The sequence below is a fragment of the Aptenodytes forsteri genome, unplaced genomic scaffold, assembly GCF_000699145.1.
Source record: "Aptenodytes forsteri isolate BGI_AS27 unplaced genomic scaffold, ASM69914v1 Scaffold2, whole genome shotgun sequence".
NCBI lineage: Eukaryota > Metazoa > Chordata > Aves > Sphenisciformes > Spheniscidae > Aptenodytes > Aptenodytes forsteri.
This window is the reverse complement of record NW_008795695.1, coordinates 16,846,587-16,869,867: the sequence shown is the minus strand read 5'-3', so window position 1 is coordinate 16,869,867 and position 23,281 is coordinate 16,846,587. Positions and strand designations below refer to the sequence as shown.

General features: G+C 41.5%; 1 protein-coding gene across 1 annotated transcript; it reads left to right on the top strand.

The window, feature by feature from the left end:
• The first annotated feature begins 1,542 nt into the window (after positions 1–1,542).
• On the top strand, positions 1,543–22,244 carry LOC103902043 (cytochrome b-245 heavy chain). Its single transcript, XM_009283043.2, has 13 exons — positions 1,543–1,587; positions 4,416–4,511; positions 5,953–6,063; positions 9,784–9,868; positions 11,130–11,275; positions 12,258–12,448; positions 15,768–15,897; positions 16,729–16,821; positions 18,271–18,524; positions 18,813–18,975; positions 19,816–19,962; positions 21,140–21,264; positions 21,972–22,244. Exons 1-13 carry the CDS (start codon positions 1,543–1,545, stop codon positions 22,096–22,098), a joined length of 1,713 nt encoding a protein of 570 aa, XP_009281318.1. The 3' UTR covers positions 22,099–22,244.
• The last annotated feature ends 1,037 nt before the right edge of the window (positions 22,245–23,281 follow it).

Sequence of the window (23,281 nt, the reverse complement as noted above, 5' to 3'; positions counted from 1 at the left end):
TGTGTGGTGCTTAGTTGCCGACAGGGGTTAAACCACGACACTCATCACTGCCAGAATCAGGCCCTAAGAAAGCTTGTTTCTGAGTCCAGAGTAAGGTAGACTGTGCTGAGTCTCTTCTCTGACAGCCGTGAGTCACACAGGTTTTATCCCACCTCTTCAGCTCTTCCCTTAATTAGCTGTTCAACATCTTGCTTTCAGTTGCGGATCAGATCAGCATTTACTCTGGAGGGCAAACTTCAGTTATACAAATGCGATAAGCAGCTTGCTGTTTACTCCAGTAGGTGCAGGATCAGGCCTGTGAAAATGTTGCTGTGCTCTAAAGCTGTTGGCACAGCGCAAGGCTGTGCCGGGCTTGCTCAGGCTTTTTGGACCCGTGAAATTCTACAGGGTCCAACAGGGTGTCGCAGCTCTGGCAGAGAGACACCACCGCTCAAACTGCCCTTCTGCTACTTTCTAAAGCCTAAAAAGATCTCTAAAGAACACCACACGCACATACACTTCACCTCTTTGGAAAGGAGACAGACGTGCGTTGGTCACTGTGGGAGGAGATGTGTATTTCTGTGGCGCAGTGGGTGGAATACACAGGAGAACGAGCCAGCGGGAGGCATGTCTGGACACCTTGCTCCTCCCTAGGGCCTGGACCTTGCTGAAGGACGGTCCCTCTTAATCCCAAAGCTTCCTCCAAACTACCATTTTGCACTCTTTATTGCAGGTTTGGGAATTGTGATACCACAGAGGCAAAACATTCAGAAATCATTAAACTCCCTTAATTTTTTTTTTTTTTTCTTTAAATACACTTGGGATAAATATCCTCTGGCTTGTAAGCTCTAAAATACATTTGGGCAATTTCCCATATTTTTCTCTCTAATCACAAAAGCAAAATGCTTACTTTAATTTTTTTCTTACATAGTGACATGCTTCCTGGGGCTGCGGACTCTGTGAGAGTGCAAAATATGAAAAGTAGCCTACATAGTGACACATGTCCTCAGTTTTGGCCCGAGCAGAGAAGAAGTAGCAAGGCTTGCATATACCAGACAAGAGGAGTATTAGATTGCATTTGGAAGCTTCCGTGGACATTGAATTACTTGAAGAGAAAAAATTCTAGTGATTATTTATCAAAGAGGACCAGCAGGAACGGCAACTCAGACTTGAGGTGATAAAAAAAGACAAGGCTGGGAAGAGAGAACTATTCTGTGCCTTCTGTATTAATTTCAGCATTGAAAGTTATATAAAGTGGCAATACATTTTTTAGCAGAAAACCTGACCAGTTATGTTACTTATTTTATCCTCTGTATCACAAGGAAAAAATAGTCTATTTCAACAGTTTTTTATATATTTGAATTATGAAAAGTTATACGTAAAGATGGTAGAAACATGTTTGAAACCGAACTATGGACATGATTCAATGGTTAACTTATTTCCTAAATGAATGAGAAAGGAAACAGGTTGCTGCAAGCTTCTGCTCTCACTTCCGTATGAGACAAGACATAGACGCTGTCCCCGAAAGAACGGAGCTGTTGTGCACGCTCATCTCAAGCAATCATGGGTAACTGGGTGGAGAATGAAGGACTGTCCATCTTCGTCGTTGTAAGTACAACTTTTATTGCGATTTGTGTCTAGTAAAAAGTTCTACAGAAAGTTGTACTAAGCAGATCTCACTGTGCCAGTGAAGGGTGCATCTGGTTGTTCAGAAACCAGGGCAGCAAGTGCAGTGAAATGCTTCAGGAGAGTAATTTTTAAGGAGCTCTGTCTGATGTCTTGATTGCTGTAGGCTTCATTGTCAACTGAGAAATGATCGTGTGTTAACTTTCATTTGCTTTGTTAGAAATATTTAAGTATCTGGGGTTTTTGGATGCAAGTGACTTAAAGAAAACAAATAACATTACATCTCACTTAAGCATGTGTGCTTCAGCAGAGAAAGCAATTACAACAGCCTTTCTTGCACTTTTATAAACAAAAGTGGGTGTAACTGAAAGCACGGTGTCTTGTTGGTATAAAATTTGTATTAGAGTCAGATTCCAGAATTTAGAGCAGAGATTCATGAATCCTTCATTAAGGCAACTAGTATTTGAACTGAGTTTGTAGACAACTTGCATAGAATAGCTGTGAAAGTAGGTTAAATTCATTCTGAGCAAGATTTAAGAGTACTGAAAATCCCAGTCACATTTAAAAGTGCTAAAGAGTAAGGCAGGGCAATCCTCCTTGGAGAAAACTTAGGCAGAAGTTAGTATTTCAGTGTTTTCTTTTTTTCACTTCACAGTGTGATACAAGAGCTGTAGGTATACAATTTTATATAGATATAGAAATAAAAACATATACAACACCAAGTTGTAATACCAGTTAAGGGATTGTTGCCAGGTGTGGTTAGTATATGTAAGTACTGAGAGGAAGAAAAAGAAGAGAGAGAACTTTTATATTTGTGGTGACTGAAATGTGAACATCTTTATTCAGAAAGGTATTTCTGCTGCTATGAACAATCAAGACTTGCATATTACCTTACGTGTAGCTCTAGTTTAGGAACATAACCCTGGCACTTTAGTGCTTTGAAAAGCAGTAACTGTGTTTGCTGTCACCTTCAGTGAATTGAGGAAGTTGAAACTGCCAAGAGGTGACTTCTGGCATATTTTTTTTCCACCAGTACTGAAATATTGAAAGAATTAAGTAAGAGGCCCTTATTTTGTTCAGATAAGGAATTTGTTTTTAGAATCTCAAAGCTATAACAAGGTCAGCTAATAGGGAAGGAAACTAAAGAAGTCACTGATAAAGAAACCAGCTAAAAGGGCAGCTCACTGGAAGCCTTACCAAAATGTTCTGCATTGTCCTCTACAGCTTTACTGCATACTAACTAGGTACAGGGTTATCCAGTGCTTGATAGAAACAGGACAGTCACAATTTCTATTGATTTACCCCAACAAAACAGAAACATGGCAGCCTTAACCCCAGCCAATGCTGCCACCACTGGCCCTAGATAAAGAGCATGAATGGCTGCCAACTCTGCAACTCAACCCAAGTCGCCAGAGGCTGTCACAGTGTTTTTCAAAGGGTCCATATTCCATATGGGTCAACACCAAGAAGAACTCTGAGAGACCATCAAGAGTCATGCCAAACTTCTTGGTCTTCTGGGCATGCTGTGAGGCTACTGTACATGGGAGTGGCACACTCTCACTTTAAATACATATCCTAAGCATTTAATCCTGAGATCAGCTTAGTTTTTTAATGAGGTTTTGGGGATTTCCTATATACTGCCTTACCCTGATGGAAATCCCTTCATTTCCCTGTATTTATGCCACAAGGGTAAGACATTTCAAGATCTAAACTAATCCCAAGTTTTTTACAGTGTCAGCTGGGCCAAAGAAGTAGCAAAATGTATGGGTTAGGAGGGGTGAGGGACTATAACATCACAGTTTCTGGCATCCTTAACTTATAACCAGAGACTGGGTTTTCTCCCAGTTCTCAGACTTTCTCTCCTGTGTTTTCATGCACCACCCAGTAAATCTACTTAGGCTGAGGGTGCAATGATACAGATTGGTTTCACTATGGGGTATGAAATCAGCCAACCAGCTCCAGAAGGGCAAATGGACGGATTCACTGTGATCTCTGTGGCCAGACAGGCTTGTAGCTGCCTTAGATAGCTTTGAGAAGGGCTAATAACTTCTCTTTCCCTAAAGAAACCTGCACAGTAGGATATGCAAGTGTGAGTGAATACTGCAGTACAGCTACGAAGAAGCACGGTTGTGGGTAGTCTAAACACTGCTAAAGCGCCTGTGTTGAATATTTCCTGCTGGCTGATTTCAGACCTTCAGAGCCTCCTACTCAATAGAAAACATTGGGCCTTAGGTGTAATTTAGGCCATCTGTATTTAGATCTCAAGCTACTTCGTCCTTTGGCATGGCTCCTAAGTAACCATTAGGTTACTAATAGGTTAATATGTCTGAGGAACCGCCATTTGGAAGAGGCCCTAACCTTTAATGACATTCAGAGATTCAACAAGACTCGCAGACTTAGCTAAACGCTAATATGACGGTCCTTATATAGTCATAGAATCATTTAGGTTGGAAAAAGCCTTTAAGATCATTGAGCCCAACCGTTAACCTAACACTGCCCAGTCCACCACTAAACCATGTCCCTAAGTGCCACATCTACACGTCTAAATCCTTTGAGCTTTGTAAAAGTTTCAGCTACCCATTGCTGTATTTTGGTTTACTGCCACTCCTGTACTCCTGTGTGCACACATCAGAGCCCACTTCCACCAGAAAAATTTCTATCGCCCCTGCTGAACCCTTCATACCCTGCGGTACGCCTCCCTGGGCAAATAGGAGCACAATGAACTAACTGACCATTATCGGAACTGTGTAAATTCAGACATATGATGTCTAATAACAAACTGTAAAGTTTCCTGTTCGTTTCTCTTTCAGCTTGTGTGGCTGGGGTTGAATGTCTTCCTCTTTTGGTGGTACTATCTTGCATATGATATCCCACCGAAATTCTTCTACACCAGAGTACTCCTTGGCGTAAGTACAAAACGTATTATCTTGGCATAGACTGAGCACATAGCACTTTTTCCCTAGTTTTATTTGATTGAAACAGGATCAAGCGGCTGGAGCAGCACGTTCATGTCAGGGTTAAAAGTCATGTGCAAACAGATAACTGAATGCAGACAGATGTCCAGTGCTTCTGAATAGAAAGCTGATAAGCAAAATAGAGAGATCCCATTCTAAAGATGTTTTCAGGTAACTATTATGCTCCTGGTAATTAAAGTGAACGTGCATTGTGGCTGCTTTATTAAGCAAAACATGAATGAAATATTGCCATTGAACTGTTGTGCAATCATTTCCCATGCAATTATTCTTCATAGCATGAACAGTTTGCAAAGCTATTAGCTCTGAAAAGCAATCATCATTCATATATTCACCAAGCGTGAGTAGTGGTCAAGTAGTGAAGTGATCCCGGACCCCCGGCTACTCAGTAAAACCCAGCTGGTTAATGCAGCATTATGTGTCCTACCACAAACTTGCTTCCAAAGCTACCACGGGTCATGACCAATTGACAGAGAAAATTTATTTGTTCACGTATTTTAAAAGCCTGATCACAGACATAAAAATCAGTCTAAGCTTCAAATTACAGAACATGGCACTTTGTAAAAGTTTTGCAAAGCCATGGTTTAATTCAACAAAGCATGAAATCCCATTCTGCATACGGCTTCAGATCTGTGGACAAATTCTGTCCTTTGCAATCATGGTGCAGTTGCCTTTGAAGTCACAGAGACCTGTGCTTGGATAACTACATCTCAGTGTAACCCCAAGTCAGTCATTGTGATTTGAAACCTGAAAGGGTCCCAATCAATGCAAGGCGAGCGAGCATTATCTTTTCCTCCGTTCAGTGCGTTTGGATTAATGTGGTCATTATTCCCTCCTTTCAAACAGTCTTTGTCAAAATCTGAAATCATGCAGGATGTGAAGAGCAATGTTAAGGGAACATAATCCTAGAAGATGAGGCAACAGATTTCCCTAGACTGCCTTTACTGATAACAGGGAACATAAAACCACTTCCCTCATAAGCTGTCTTTCTGTCTATCATAACCCGCCCAGCCAACTGAAACCACAGCAGTGAGACTTCCTTTATAGCCTTGCGACTGAAAACTCTACTAATGGCTTAGACTTGCATCTGTGCTTGGCCATTGATTGTCAGATGTGACAGGGAGCTTTTCGTACAACCATATTATTTCAAAACTGGAAATAGAAGGTGTCTATCTGGAGGAATGTATTCTGTCTGCATACGTGCCTCTGACTTGGCCAGAGCATGACTACTGTAAAATGTGAACATTGTTAATTAACTCTAGATCTCACACTCATGAAAAGTTGTGATATAATACAGAAATGAAATCTGTGCCTATCTGTGTCCTGGATAATGTCACCGATAATTCATTTAATAATGGCATCTCTCCAATTACAGCGTGCTTTGGCTCTGGCAAGGGCCCCTGCAGCTTGTCTGAATTTCAACTGCATGCTGATTCTGCTGCCAGTATGTCGAAACTTGCTCTCCTTCCTCAGAGGATCAAGTGCGGTAAGATGAAGAAAGAATGTCAAAATTTGTGAAAGATAATAACCTGAGCAGCCTTGCAAATATACCAAGCAACTTCATCCAAGTTCCCCAAATACACCGTACTTTGGGAATGTCCTCTTTTAAGAGGTAGATAAGCCTGGAGTTTTGCTATGAGCAAGGCTGAGGTCTATATGCCAGTGGTGTATCTAGAGCTCTGTTGAGAGGTTTAGCCTTGAATTAGCCTCCTTTGAGTCTCCCCTTTTTTCTTGCCTCCTGGGCATCGCGCTGCCCTGGATACAAATGTGCTTACACACATTTGCCTTGTTTGTCACTGATACAACACCCATTTATAGCAGGAGATATTACCCCACGTCTTCTGTCTTTGCATGTTCAGTTCTTAAAGTAAATGTAGTCTTTCACAGACTTTCAGAATGGGACGTTTTTCAGCTGGTTAATAAATTACATTCTTTCTCGTCCGAGTTGCATTTCCATCTCAGGATGAAATAGTTCAAAAGCAGGCCTTTTGACCATTTCTAGCTCCCAAATGCAAATGTTATATACAGCTCCGAGGAACCACCACTTAGAAAAGGACAACTGATTCTAGGTGACAGCTGGAGAGGCTTGATGATAGCACTGACTGTATCACACTGCTGAAACCTAGATCTCTGGCTGTTACAGCAGAAATAATGCAGACAATGCGTGCCATGGTGCAGTGAAAAAGCAATATTCTCCTCAAGCTCATGAACTGTCCTTCCAAATACAAAATGATTCCTCCTTTCTTTCTAGCTTCTTTAAAATACACACGGTCAACACCACCAGTTCACAGAAGTTGGTTTTCATCTGTAAATCTAGTACGAATTCTTTCATGCAAATGAGACAGCCTGCAGGGGCTGAAAGAGAAGAGCAAAAGAGGAAGCAATAGAATAGATGCAGTGTTACAAGAGTCCTTCATGGGGAAAGAGAGCGGGATACAAAGTAATGAAAAAATAATCAGAGACAACCCAGGCTGTACATCCATCTAGTACAAATATTCTGACAATCGGTGTGGCTGACTGCCACGCACAAACGAGATGTGTCTGCCACATTAAGCTCCTAAATTGCCTGTTTAAGGCATAACCCTTAGAAATATAAAGTTGGAACTACACAGACCAGGCTTTCAGTCTTGTGCTGTACCCCTTCAGATTCTGGGATGCTACAAAAGCAGACGGCCGTACCCCCCATGTATGTAAAAGGAAAAAGAATAGTAAGTAAAACTGTAGGGTTAAAGTTGTTCTTCCCCTGCCCTGAGAAAGATCAACTAGTATCTGCCAAAATTCAGAGCTGAATCCCCAGGCTGCAGAAGTCAATAATGAACAGAAATTTAGTAAGAATTAATGTTGCTATTGGATGAATGCAGCTGGAAAATATTGATGAGCTCTTGGTCATACAAGGCCTTCATTAGGTCTGAAATAGATTCCACGGGCGTCAGGCTGGAAGCAGGTTGGGCAGAGGTCTTCTGAGGTCAAAGCAATGAAAGAGCTGAAGACACTTTTGGAGGCGCTACTGGAAGGCTAAAAACTGGTTCCAAGGGTTGAGAATTGTACTCCAGCCGGGACTTTATGCTACTTGTCCTGAATTGCTCATCTCCTAACACCTAAGGCTTAGCTTTTCTAACCAGGATCTCGATGAAGCTGTCCCTCTTATTTCAGTAGCCAAGCTATAGAGTAAGTCCTTCTGCCTTGGGCACTGTGGTAGAGTCACTCAGACTACACCCAGTTTGCAAGTGAGAACCATACAGCTCCATTTCTGCTGCCTGGCTGCAGCTCGCTATCTTGCTGATAGTGCTAGTGCATGAGGAAGCAAAGGGCTCCAAGGATGAGCAAGGAGGGGAGGGAGAGGCATAAAATAGGACTGTTAGACAGTTGGTGTTTGTTTAACTTCAGTTGCTTTTTGCAATAAAGCTATACCTCAGGAATTTTATCTTAAGCAAAACACGCACAGCCCAGTGTGCCAGTGGTAGTGTCAGGACTGTGGGGGCCTTAGTGCAGGGGTACAGCTGCTTATGCTTGTTCTGCTGTTGTCTCTAATTAGCTGTGCTCTGCAAGTGACACCTGTGAGGATCTCTTAAGAAAAATCAGGATTTTTAAATGTCAAATAACTTATTGAAAGGGTAGTGACCTTTCTAACAGCAATGTCATTGGGGTTACATCCTGCCACCCAGAAATCATAGGCTACAAAGTTATTCGTTATTAATCGAAAGAACAGCTGTCTTGTCTTTGCATGCCCTTTATTGCTGTATTCATCACTGTTGTTAATGAGCCTCTCTACCGAACCTAGCTACAGCATTTTGCCGTCGCTTGGCCTTCTGCTTCTTAAACTGAAAGATCAAGTGGTTTTTGCAAGGCAGTCAAGTAGAGTTGGCACTTCCTCACTATGCTACAGTTTATTCTACCATCTTTTTAATTCTGTCTCAAGATACATGATACAGAGAAGGCCAAATTTCTCCTGGCTGTTTTTATAGTCTGCTGAAGTCATTGCAATAGCCCCAGAGTGTTAGAGTTTGCCCTTTAATGAATGTCACAGCTGGAGAATAACTGAAGGAAAGAACTGTTTCCTGCTCATCTATTTAGCTGTACAGTTAATACTCATGGGATATTTAGAAATGGACTGGTATGGAAGAGTAAGGCCACTGCTGGTATATCTCCACTAAGTAAAGAACAAATCAGAAATTAAATTGTTCTGGTACTTCAGCATCCCTTCCTCTGTTTCACTCCTGGATGGTTGGGATGATCAGCTCCACCCTATTAGCTGGGAAGATACGTTACCGTACCCTGCCATCTACAAAGTTAATGTCCGGCAAACACTTGGGGGAATGTTTTGGCCTCTCTTAATTTGTTGTATGAAACATCTGCATGGTTCTTGTGAGGAAAAGTTTGCGTTAGTTTGCCTAGCATTTTCTTCCCTTTGCCAATCAGCAAAAGCAATATAAAGGTACAATACAGGATAATTGTGCTTTCTACTGTGTGGAGATAGCAAATGCTAGCTTTACAGGAACTTAAAGTTATAGGAAAACTCCCACTGACTACAGCACGATTTAGATGGGGCCTGTTAGGAACCTGTCATCATTCTTAATGAAAATATCATTCTGTTTTTCTTAAGAACCAACTTCTTCTTCAGTTTGTATCAGCAGAGGTTTTTTCTTTCTGTTTCTCTTGGGGTAACTCCAGCAACAAGTTATAAGTGAATGCCCGGCAAGTACACCCAGTATTTTGAGGAAGGAATCACTTCCTATTACTGACCATAAGTGACTAGCACATTTGGGGTGGGAGCTCCCTGAGACAGTTATACCCAAACTTTACAGTCCATTTCTACAGTGTGAACCACAACAGGATTCTGATGCTAGGTGGCAACTTGAGACTCTACCAAAGCAGTCACCCTGCCATGGCAGACTGTGATAACTCCTTCTTTTTAAAACGTGTAATTTAACACAGATAAGATATATACTTTTGTCATACTGGATGTTAAGTTTTTTCTCATTGTCAAATACTTTGTTTCAATGGGACATGTTAAAACATAATCTGTTATTCCCGTATTCTGAAGTATGGGGGGAAATATTTTTGTCTATATTTAGGAATTCTAGATTTTTACTAGCAATGCCACCAATCGTTGTGCTCAGGGTCTCTGTTTTTGTCCCTGCATTTAAATAAGTACGCACAGACATCACAAATAGTCTTCAAATACTTTTTTTCTTCAAACCTAAAGTGCTGCTCTACCCGTGTCAGACGACAGCTGGACAGGAACCTCACCTTTCACAAAATGGTGGCATGGATGATCGCCCTTCACACTGGTTGGTACTCAAATGTTTCTTTGTTTATTGCTTCCTCGTGCATTTTACACAGAATCCAGGTGGGATTCAAGTTCTTAAGGATATGGGCAGAAACCTGATTTCATTAACCTAAAGGAGTCAGCATGTGCCAAGGCTTAAATCAGTTTCCAAATATTATTCTGCAACTGGCAGAGAGCAAAAGATAAATAAGAAAGAATACTTTTCCCGTGAACTGTCAGCACCATTTATGACACTGGTTAATAAAGGGTGTTTAGCAATGCCCTGAGAACCAGATACTCTGGCTTTAATTCTTGTTTAGACTTAATTCTTAGCTGGCATGTCTGAAACAAATAATAGAAATGATGAAAAAAAGGGGTATAAAAGGCCTGGACAGGCCATGGAAACGTTTTCATATTTTATCTCTCATTTCCTAATCTAAGCGTTTTCTATCTTTTTTTTTTCCATCAAATGTTTCACTTCTCAATGCAAGTACCTTACAAATCATATATCTTAGAACAGTCTTCGTATCAGTAGATCACTTGAGCTGAGCAGGTTCCCTTTCTGAGCTGTGGCTGAAATCTCACCGCCACTTCATAGAAAAGGAGCAGGGAGATGCAGTTAACATAAGGCCACAGAGGAGGTCTGCAGCAGAGATGGATTGTTTGGGGGTGTTAGATCTGTACCCATCAGGCCCTGTTTTGAAGGTGAATAAGTATCTGGTGATACAAAAGGGGAAAAATTTTGAAAAGCGTTGCACGGCTTACCCCTGCAATAATGTGTGGCAGAAGTAGTGTGAAACACCTCAGCTATACTAGGTTTACGGGCACGTCCAGCTCAGCAAGAACATTATTAGTGATTATTAGCAATACAGCAGAACAAAGCAGCACTAGCAAATGTGACACCAAAGAGATCCAGATCCACTTCTTGGCTCTTCTACAGAAATCCTGGATGATCCTGACAAATAATTTAAGCCATCCCATGCTTCAGTTTCCCATGTATTAGGGTACTACTACTTGAATTGTTGAAAGCCTTTGTTGAACAAAGACATGCTGGAAACTTCCCTTTACTTCTTTCCTTCCCCCACCCAAAAAGATGTAAAATTCAGATGGTAAAGCTTTAACAGTAAAACACATTAGTGATCTGAAATTGTGACGAAGAGGGTGAGAGTGGCAAAGGTCTTAAGCCGCAGCTGACAAATGTTACGGAGTTTCAAATGTTACCCAAAATCACTGAGTACTTGTCTTGTTCTTAACCCTGATTATTTCTTTCCTGTCGCTCCTAGCAATTCACACCATCGCACACTTGTTCAACGTAGAGTGGAGTGTGCAAGCCCGTCTTGAAGAGAAAGGAACTCTGGCAGCTGTGCTGTCTGGCCTTGGTGATAACCCACATGAAAGCTATATCAACTTTTACAGAAAAACCATTGGGGTAAGCAACATCAGGCTGTGAAGAGTCATTATTACATTTGTTTAGATGATCATATAAGACTATTTGAGCAGAGTGCCTATTTCTGGTGTGCACAATCTGGGTTTGGGCCATCCTGCAGCAAAACCTTGTATAATTCATTCTTCTATATTTGTCAGTAATATTGTTGCCTAATTTTGGTAGTACTTTGAACTTTTTCACCTGAGGATTTCAAAGTAGTTTTAAAACATTACGTAAAAACAAACACCCTGTAAAGCAGTCTTCTGACTAAGGTAGACATGGCACACGGAAAGCTACACAGAAATCAAGGCAAAGTTTTGAACTTGGGCTGCTTAAGCTGGTTAAAAAAGTACTTTGAACTTTTTCACCTGAGGATTTCAAAGTAGTTTTAAAACATTACGTAAAAACAAACACCCTGTAAAGCAGTTTTCTGACTAAGGTAGACATGGCACACGGAAAGCTACACAGAAATCAAGGCAAAGTTTTGAACTTGGGCTGCTTAAGCTCTGGTTAAAAAAAAAAAACAAAAAATAGGAACTTCCCCATTCCTCAGAAGCACCGAGCGTCCGATCTCTGTATGAGTTACTAGACCCACAGCTGCACAATGCCACTGGCACGGAGAGCTTTCATTTGGCTCCCTAAATATGGATGTAGGACTCCAGCTCTTAACAAGAGAGCTGTGCAAATGTGTTCACCTTCTCCAAGCCCGTACTGCTGAGCAGTGGCAGAGTAAGAAATAACGTTTGGTGTGTGAACCGGTGGAAAACCTCTCTCTCTCTATTTCCACTTACGTTAGTAAAGATAAATCTGCAGTGCAACAAAAATGGAGTGGGACTTTGGCATTGTTGGCATACAAATTCACAGAGGATGACTTAAAGACTTACAACAAGGTAAAGCATTTGGCAAGTGAGACAGACGGATGGTTCAGCTGGCTCTGCTTTGATGCAACCCCTTCCTTAGACCAACGTGTGCAATTATTTCACAGAATCCTGTGGGGGGCCTATATGTGGCTTTCACGTACTTGGCTGGTCTCACTGGCGTTATCATCACGCTGGCCCTCATACTAATCATCACGTCATCCACCAAAACCATCCGAAGGTCGTATTTTGAAGTATTTTGGTACACCCACCATCTCTTTGTCATCTTCTTTATTGGCCTTGTCATCCATGGTGCTGGGTGAGTATTCGCACTTATCACACAATACGTGGTAACTACTGTATCTGAATGTAAAGCCCTCTACACACATAAATATAGGGACTTAAGTCACTAAGCAGCAGTCATTTTTGATGGTAATGATGGGCCAATACAGGCTCTGAGAGCCAAGAGGCTCTGACTGATGCATTCAACAAGCTATTCACATGCGTGAGGCTTTATGAGGCTCTGGCATACTTAAGCTCACCGATACTCAATTTCTTCTGATACTTTAATTGGAAAGCTCTTTTCCAAGGTTCCTGTTTCTAATTGTTAATTTATCTTTCTCTCCTAAAAGGAGTTGCATCACACATATGCATGTTAGGAGACCTCAGCATAAAAATGATATAGAGTCTAGGATTTTGTTGGGTAAATGAAAACTATAGTAACAGAGATTTATCTTTCAGACTTGGATGAACTTTTAATATCAGCAGCATTTCCGAATAGATTTGTAGCTGTTGCAGCTCAAATATAGGCAACTGTAAGTTTTTGTAACTTCCAAATGCCAAACATCTTTTTCCACTGTTGGCTCATTCCATACCTGCTTCTGAAATAGCTGGAAAGCCTAATGAAACAGTTTTAGCACTACGCAAACACAATTTTAGCACTTAGAAAAATGAACTTTAGTTCCATTTTATAAAAACACAGGACTGATCCATAAAGAAAAAAAAAGGCTAAAGTATGCAAGCCACGTTTCATAGTTCATAATTATACTATATTGTCCATTTTAAAGGAAATTCTAGGTGCACTAGAAAGTGTGCTTTAAAAATGCCCAGCAACAATGACTATTCAAAAACACTTCCTCTCTCAGTCCAGTAGTGCCAGAAAAAAAGACAGAAACAGAGTACAACAGGAAGAACAAAAATAGAAGGCAGATGAGAATCGCCACCAGCATATTTGTCCATTCCAACTTCCAAGACAAGAAGGAGAAGGTTTGAGCAAAACCTGTTGAAGGAAAAGAACATGTGGTTCATGTTTCCTGCAGCAAATATTGTATAGTTACTGACAAAAAGTCCAAACTTGCCAGTAGTTACTACACAATGCTATCAGAAAGCAAGCGTTGCTCTTTCTAGGGGTCAGTGAGGAGCATGTATTTCATAGAAGTTGACTTTTTTTTCACTTGGATGTTCAGTATACTTCCACCATTTTAATTACACTGTACTGAAAAGACAAGAATTTGGGCAGCAGTGGGGTTGAACGTGGTTGTCAGAGAAGCTCAGCTATCCTTTGGAAGGAGATAAACACAGGAATATTATTATCTGTAGAGGGAAGGATGCTTTCTGGCTGTGAACTCAGTGGCCTCACTTATTTGGCCTTAAAGGCAAGAATGACATTTTGAGTTTAGAGAAAATACTAATACACTAAAAAATATGGGACAGGCTTTTTACACTTAAGGAAGGCATCTCAGGTGTACAAAGATGGATGTTATGGAGTAAGTATGATTTGACAGTCTCAAAGTAACACGTTAGAGAGAGGCACAGTTGTCAGTTTATCTCAGGAGACAGAAGGCCGTGTGTCATACATACGTATATATACATACATACATGTATGCATATACAGAAAACTGAACCAAAGATAATCAGTAGAATCGAAGGGGCAGATTCTTGTCCGTTGCAAGCTGTTAGAGCACTTCCGTAGCACTGATTTTTCTGTGCATGAGCTGTGTGTCACAGACAAACGTCCCAAACTTCCCATCATAGTCGATGTAAAGAGGAGAGAGGACAGAGATTCAGATCACCCTGCCTTGGAAGCTAAAGTAAAACTTTCAGCCGAAAAAGAAGTAATTAGAAGGCCATACCACTGAAAGTACTGGAAGAGCATCTACACTGAGTAATAAGGGAAAATAAGTCTTTTCTTTCTCTTGTACAGGGTACTGGCATTGTCAAACCTTGAATGGAGCATAGGGCAAGGCAAAAACCCTCAGGCCCCCTCTCCTTTAAGCAGTGGGGCGAGGAGTGGCAGGAAGTGGGGTCCTCCTGTTCCCGTAACTCATCCCAGAGGGTGGCTCAGCTAAACCCCTTGTCACTAGTGGGGAAGTAAACCGCAGCTGGTGATGTTCCTGCAAATTGCAACTCGTGATGCTCCTGGGACAGCATCATTCCTTCCCTTTATTTTTCAGGCAGGATGTCAATCAAACCTTTAATGAGGAAGAGGTTCATTAGTAATATTTACGAGCAGTGCAATCTTTTAACTTTCAAGACTGTGCACAGGCTTTCTAATAATCCTCTGATAAATGTGTCACTTAAAGCTAGGCATACATATGACTGACTTAGATACCAAATTTTTTTGAAACATCAGAAACATAGTCTAGTTCACAGAAACCAAGCTAGAAAAGCAGAAAGAGAAGTGATGGGAAGAAGATATCAACAGAATCATATTGGCATAAAACTGAACAGCCTGATCAGAATCAGACTGTTTCTAGGGAAAATCAGCAGTTCTTAATCTGAATTTCTCTACTATGACCCTCATCCTACTAATTGCCATAATTTCTGGGACTCTCACACAACCCTGAGCTGGCAGAACTCTAGTCAGAGGCAGAAAATAGTGAACAAGATCAGAATATATTTTTCCCCCTCAAAACTGAAGCTGTCTTTCAGCACTAGCTCTGCCACTGGAAATACTGCTGAACTGGAGCAGTCAGGCTTCTCTATAATAAAACAAACAACAACAAAAAACCCTAACCAAGCAAGAATATAGAGGCCAGATCATCAACTGACATAAGCTGGTATAGCCGCTTTGCATCAGAAGCATCTGTGTTCATTCACACCAACTGAACAGCTACTCCACAGCTTTAAAGGGAGAGGAAGGGTCAAGGGAGGAATGTCTGTTGGAAAGGGCTCTACAGCTTTAAAGGCAGAGGAAGGGGCAAAGGAGGAATGTCTGTTGGAAAGGGCTCTCCAAATTTCTAAGACAAACAACAGAAATAATTTCAGTACTAGTCACTAGGAAATTGATTACCTTGCCCACTCCAGGTTTTGTTTTTATTGAAGAAAAAGGTAGGATAACTCTGAAAAGAATGAAGCTTTCTTATTGTGACCACTTCCTGGAAACGTTAATGGACATACCTCTCAGTTCCTCGCCTGATCTTGTAGTCAGTATTTTCCCCTACAAACTCTCCTCCCCATTTTTATCATTTTAATAGCAATTTTGTGGATTTATTAGAGTGGTAAAGCTGTATCAAAGCTGTAGCACTGCAGAAGTCCACAACTCCCCATAAATGGAGTAGTACATAAATAGAATAACAATAAGGGACAGATACCTTCATTTTCATTTCATTGCCTTAATGATTTTTATTTTTTTCCAGGCGTATTGTACGGGGGCAGACAGCTGAGAGTCTGGCTGAACATAATCCAGAGATTTGCTACAAGAACTTCACTCACTGGGGAAAGAAGGGGGCTTGCCCAATCCCCCAGTTTGCAGGGAATCCTCCTATGGTAAGAACGGTTGTCTTGAGCGTAAATCCAGTTTAAAATGTTTACAATTTACTCTTTTTGTTAAATAACATATGCACTTGCTGTAGAAAAGCAGCTACGTAACCCCCAGCGCTCTTCAGTGGCAGCTTTCTTTACATAAAGCAATAGATTTCGACACAATGGATTATAAGCAGAAATGGACTACAGACAGACAGACAGACAACCCATTTCCAGTGTGCCATAAAATGAGCACAATTAACAGGCAAAGCAAAAGAGCAAATCGTATCTGAGAACTGTTTACCCAAAATGTATTTTGTGGCTTGTGGGGATTTCTAGAAAGTGCTATAATCCCCATAATAAAGTTTCACATTATTAATGGACTAATGATCATTAACAGGAAATTAATGCCTCTAGAAAGATGACATTGAAATTTCAGCTTTTATTGACTAACCAGGCTGGTTGTTTGTTCACATTTCAGACTGATCTGTTAACAGAAACCACATCTTTTCCTGCAGTAATACAGACCTGAGTCAATAATACATTCAGAACTTTACTCCACATTTCACTTAGTTACCTTAATTTTTAGACAGAGACAAAATCACTCATAGGAAAATACCTTGCTGTAACTCTAGTAGCAACTAAAAAGCCAGCTGCAACTCTCAACAGAGAAAGAAATTCCCTCCCTGACCAGAAGTAATTTTGAAGGTGTCATATCTCTTAAGGGTTCCCTACTCTGGTTGATAAAGAACCTACATTACTTGAATTTCACGTCTGCTCATAGCATTTCCAGGACTTGATTTAATCTAAGTTGCCATCTTCATCATCTGACTTCTCATTTTATTCTGCTTACAGACATGGAAGTGGGTTGTAGGTCCCATGTTTTTGTACCTGTGTGAGAGGTTGGTACGGCTTTGGAGGTCACAGCAGAAAGTTGTTATCACAAAGGTATGTGTTGATGCTGCACTTAACACCGGGCAAAACATTACCATTTTTCCAAATGGTGCAGCAAAGCCAATGGCTCCTACGTGACAGACAAAGTTATCAGTGAAGGGCCTCTCAGGAATGTTCTGGCTGCTATCATGCAAAAATAATGCCAACCGCTAACATCTAAATGTAGCCTGTCTCTAAAAGAGAGCAAGAGGAGGAAGTTAGTTAAGGCACAGGACTGAATCTTAGGAAAGAGAAATTAATTTTCTTTCTATTGAGTGAAAAATTCCACAGTGTAGAAATTCCACAGTCTTAAGAGTATTTAAGATACCACTTTGTTTTCGAAACTACCCCGATATTTAGGAATTCTGATTTTTCAGCAGAACAAATGACTCCTGAAAAGGAGAGTTAGGGGGTGCCTATTTTGTGCAGCCAAAGCTAACGTTGAGCTTCCATTCCCCGTGGTGTGTTGCAGAGATATTAACGCTGGTTCTGAAAACCTGACAGCCAAATTAGCATGGCACTAAGCTCAAACGTATAAAAACTACCCTGGCCTTTCCCAATGTAATTTCCTCACATGGCACTGTGCTGCATCTTCTGGACATACCCTGTTCAAGTCGTAGCAGGATTTGGGGGATGACATTAGATGTCTCTACCGTGCCCTGGCACCATGTTGGAAGGCTCCTATATACTAGTGTGCTTTTTGGTAATTTTACCAAAATACCTCTAAGCCATTTCTACACCATATGTCTATGGCGTCTGCTTAGTTCCCTGTTGGCAGAAAATGTCTTCCACAATCCTAAGCACTACTATTAATATCTACCTTAATAGATAGAGAGACTTGATTCTCCCTCTTGCAAACCTCTTCTGAAAATTGAAAATAACCTTGGCAGACAACTTTAGGATTAAAAAATCATAGTGGTGGAAATACTAGCCTTGCTTCTAGAATATTGCTTCTATTTATTCTTGGCTAAAGATAGGCAGAATGCAAATGCCCATGTTATAGGTCCCACCCAGCTATAACATGAAAACATCAGTTTCCAGTGGTACTACCTATCCAATTCCCTATCTGTATGATAGACCTATGGTTTTGCCCCTACATATACAGTCAAACTCATTAACACTGTGCTCTGTGCCACTGTGTAAGGTGCATCTGGAATTAACAATGTGCACACATAGATCTGGTGATGTGTTACAAGATGTGCCAGTCTGACCTGTCCCTTTTGGAGTAACTGCAAGCATGGTGCAAAATACTTCAACCAAAAATTCAGCATCTTCTGCAGTCTTTCATCTGGCTGTCAGGTGCTGTTCCCTCACTCCTAGTTCTGCTGGGAACAAAGTTTCACCTGCTTTCCTTGCTCACATAGCAGAGGATGATGTTAGTGATGAAGGATGTAGATACATCCAGTGAACAGTGAAGACCGACTTTTTCTTTTCCCTTTTTTCCCCTTGTCCCTCTCACTGTAGGTGGTCATTCATCCCTTCAAGACAATTGAGGTCCAGATGATGAAGAAGGGCTTCAAGATGGAGGTCGGGCAATACATTTTTGTCAAATGTCCAGCAGTGTCTAAACTGGAATGGCATCCATTCACATTAACCTCTGCTCCAGAAGAGGATTACTTCAGCATTCATGTCCGTATTGTAGGGGACTGGACAGAGGGCTTGTTCAACGCCTGCGGATGTGATAAGCAAGAATTCCAGGAGGCATGGAAGTTGCCCAAGTACGTACAAAGAGTCTCCACGGTAAAGTCAACCAACACCTATGGCAGTTTAAATTTTGCTCAACCAGTTTGGTGGCACCTGTGATACAATCCTTAACTACTTCCATCGTAGATGTGGGCCTTAGATGGCTCTTTCCAGTTTTCTCCTACCACCCCCACCTCTTTTGCTGACTAGCATTCAACCCAAGTGTGCATTGTAGCAGACAAATACCTTACCTTTTAATTGTTATTTTAAATGGTGCTAATAAATATTCACTATTGATTTTTTAAGTGTACTTTCAATTTCAGGATAGCTGTGGACGGCCCCTTTGGAACAGCGAGTGAGGACGTATTCAGTTATGAAACTGTTATGCTTGTTGGAGCTGGAATAGGGGTCACCCCCTTTGCATCTGTACTCAAGTCTGTCTGGTACAAATACTGCCACGATGCGACCAACCTAAAACTCAAAAAGGTGCGTGTCCTCTTTCCCAGAACCCATGTAATTGTTCAAGGGCCGACAGCCCAAATCAAAACAGGCCCAGCAAAGGTGGTCTGGCTCTAGACATGTGTGAGTCCTAAGAGAAGAGTCCAGTTACCTCACAAGACTAGCAGGCAGGGAAGTGGGAGGGTCAAAAGCAAAAACATAATGAAAGGAGAAATAGCCTACAAGCAAAATCACACATGCAAATCCTGACTGTGGCCTTGGGGATTTCCACTTGCAGTGGAGATGCTGTTCAATCTGCATGAGAAACACAAAATCCAAGGCGCTAGTACAGCCCATGCAAATATTGCGTTCCCTCCCTAAGCACAAAGGAGCAACTTTACATCAGTGGAAGAGCACTGCTACCATCCTCCTCTCGCCTCCTGCCCCTGGAAACTCCCTGTACAGAGGTGCGGGGTCATACTCTGCAGTTATGGTCATATTCAGAGAACAGAACTGGTTTTGTTACCTGCTTTAATTTACCTTGCCCGCCAGCAGACAGGGAGATAGAGTCTACCTCTAAATCATTAATTTATGTTCTAACAAACTGTTTTACAAGGATGTAAGTGGGGAAACATCATGAACGAAAAATGTAACCCGCTGGTGGAAGAGAAATAGAAAGATGTTTCCTTGTTCTTGCAGTCACTCATTCTGCTTCACAACCCTCCCAGTGTCAAAAGTCCTGAACAGCTTCAATACCAGCCTACCCATCTGCTGAAGTGGTCAGGGCAATTGCTACAATAACTCTACAATCCTCATTCTGTCAGCAGACGTAAAACCAGAAACCATAAGTGCCTATGTCCCCTGACACCTCACCCTTGTCTCTTCCAGATCTATTTTTACTGGCTTTGCAGGGACACTCATGCCTTCGAATGGTTTGCTGACCTCTTGCAATCTCTGGAGGCTCAAATGCAGGAGAGGAATAACGCAGAGTTTCTCAGCTATAACATCTATCTTACAGGCTGGGATGAATCTCAGGTAACAACATGGTGGAAAATGTCGCTTCCATATGCACTGAGGTTGATGTTAGCGTGTTATGTTTTGATAAATGTTCAAATGGTGTTTATCCTGGGTCTCCATCTGGCTCTCAGAGGTTTTAAATGCAGACAGGTATTATCCATCAGAAGTTACATGGGATCAGCTGCTAATGTCCACTCTGACTTCCTTTCTGGTTTACTCTGGCTGTGCACTCTGGGAAGCAGCCTTTCCTCACAGCAGCAACCATGTAAGTATCTCTAACAGCATTTGGGACTGGAGAAGCTATTGCATGAGGTTTGAGCGATGGCAGCATATTTGTTTCAGGACCCTCATGAGTTCTCCATCTGATCCCATGCATGTAGGTCACTGTAGAGATACAAAGGAGCAGCTCTTCCATGAGCCACTTGATAATGTATGACTGAGACAGGAAAGGTGCTCGCTCGATTACTTTTAGTGATGTTTTATTTTACTTATATCTCACCGTTGCAAAATTCACCATGTGCCTGAAGTGCTGTAGCTCAGCTAGACGGCCAGGGAGGGGTAGGAGTAAGGTAGGAAGTTATCACACAGGCAGTGGAAAAACAGGAAGGAAAGAAGAAAAGTCACACAATCCTTGCTTGGGGACAAAGTTACCTGTAACTTTTTTGGCATATAAAAGTGCTGCAGAACTCCGCAAGGCCTGAACTTATGCCCTTAACCACATCTTCTCCTCTTCCTGGCTCTACTTAGCTTAGCTGGTCTAGGTGAAAGTTACACAGGGAGGGTGGACAAGACCTCCTCATATGGATCAAACGTTCCAGAGATCAAACTGGCAGGACTTCATTAAGGTCAAGGGAGTTGCATTATTGTACCTGAAGGGAAAGTTTTGTTTTAATTTACAGCTTTATTTTACTGTTCTTAGACTAAACCAGTTCATTGCAAAAGACACGTAATTAATTGCTGTGTTCAATGCTTCATAGCTTCAACTCTTGATATCGCCCAATCTGGGGAAAAGAGGGAGATAGACACTGACAGTCAGGACTTTAGCAATGTTAGCTTTCTTTGCTAAACACCGTAAATTTCACATTCTCGGTTTGGAAATAATTCAGTGTGGTTTTGTTTTTTTTTTTTAACAGGACATAATGCTGCCATATCTAACTCTGTCTTTACGCTGTCCTTTGTGTTTCATTTCCCACAGGCCACTCATTTCGTAATGCACCATGAAGAAGAGAAAGATGTGATTACAGGCCTTAAACAGAAAACCTTGTATGGAAGACCTAACTGGGAAAACGAGTTCAAAACTATTGCGGGGCAGCATCCTGGGTAAACCTGTACAAATTGGACTTCCTCTATCTAAATGCCATAATAGCACAATCTTGTTCCTTTGGCTGATAAAGTTTGAGGAGCATTTTTTTCCTAACAATCTCCAGGTATTTTCTGTTCTTGTTTCAGCCATGGACATGATCTATGGTCTTGACCAATTTGTTTTAACCTACAATTTAAAAAAAAAATCATTCCTTTTTGGTGAGGTACTTATGGAGTGTCTAATTGCTAGCAGAAGTTTTAGAAAAAACATACCCCATCGTTCCAGCTGAAATAGATAGGAATATCAGGTGACGTCTAAATACCTCAAAAAATACCTTCTACCTCAAAACCCAAAACCTGAATATGGATGACCTTTAGCTGAGCACCCAAAATTAGCAGGAAAAAAACAGAACAGTTCCTTTCAAGTATTTGTGTCTTAAGCTCTTTGAAGCTTTATTTCCTTGATTCCACTGAGGTCAATAAACCTGTCTTCACTGACTTCTGCTGAGCTGAGATTTAGCCCACCAGTTTTTTTAGAAGCAGCAGTAAGTGCCTTGCAAGTTTTAAGGGGTTATTAAGTTTTAAGGTGTAGACATCCAGTTCTACTTTAGTTCCTGTAATTGAGAAAAAAAACCTTGCACCTACAGAACGTAAGATGCTTTTACATGAAGAACATCCAGCTGCTCCATACCTTGTTCCTGACCATATTTTCATTTTCTTAACAGCTCCAGAATAGGTGTTTTTCTCTGTGGACCTGAGGGCCTAGCTGACACACTCAACAAGCAGAGCATCAGCAACTCAGAAGCGGACCCACGAGGAGTACACTTCATTTTTAACAAGGAAAATTTCTAACTCCCAAGCACGTGGTAGTCATTCAATACAAAGTTTAAAGACTGGATCTCTTTTTCTATTTGGAGTCTGGGAAGGACAGCCCAGCTTCTAATCTCAGCTACACTAACACAAAACCCTTTGCTTCTTGGGAATTATTTTGGCGCTGTGGTAGAGTAAAAGAATCATAGAATCATAGAATCATAGCATCATAGAATCGTTTAGGTTGGAAAAGACCTTTAAGATTATCAAGTCCAACCGTTAACCTAGCACTGCCAAGTGCACCACTAAACCATGTCCCTAAGCACCACATCTACACGTCTTTTAAATGCCTCCAGGGATGGTGACTCAACCACTTCCCTGGGCAGCCTGTTCCAATGCTTGACAACCCTTTCGTCAAAGAAATTTTTCCTAATATAGCGTCAAATTTTACCTTAGGGAAGTGAGCACTGCCGTCCATGCTGGCAATTTAGCAGAAATTTGTCTGTGTGACGGGCTTTTCCCTCAATTAACTGCCTTTATCCTCCTGTTATTTATGACTGCTGAAGGGTCTAGGCAGCTATATGCATTTGGGAGCCAATTCACACTGATAAAGCTTAATGCTATTAAAAAATAAAGCGTTCTAGCATAATGCTTGTTATTAGGAGACAGCTTATCCTGGCTACAGCCAGTCCCTGGAACGAGGCGGGTTAGGGAAGGGTGACTGGGAAAGATTGTTCCTTACAAAAGGAAATCTCCTTTGTGCACCAGCATCTTTCAGGCTTCTGAATACAAGCATAAACGTCTTGTCCAAGAGATAGCACAGGCAGCTGAAAAGCAGCCGTTCCTCTTTAGGAAAGCAGACAACTGGAAAGGAACCACCTGGATTTCTGAGCGCAACCCCCACCCCAGCTGCAGGGGGATGACACGGACAGAGTCAAACCAAGTCCCACACCCGGCATGCGAGCCATCGCTCGGGCTGCTTCGAACACTCTCGGTTTCACATCTTCAAATTCACAGCGGAGGGATCCAAACAAGAAGAGGTTTGTGTTTTCAACACTGCCATTTCTGATTTTCAAGGCTGAAAAACTTATTGCTAAATGATTTAATGGGTACTTTCTGAAGCATTCTTAAATGCATACAGTGCTTTTGGCCCTATTGTTCACCTGTTCCTCTTTGATGGTGAAACAGGTTTGAGAAAGCAAAGATCATGTGGGCAGTATCTGGA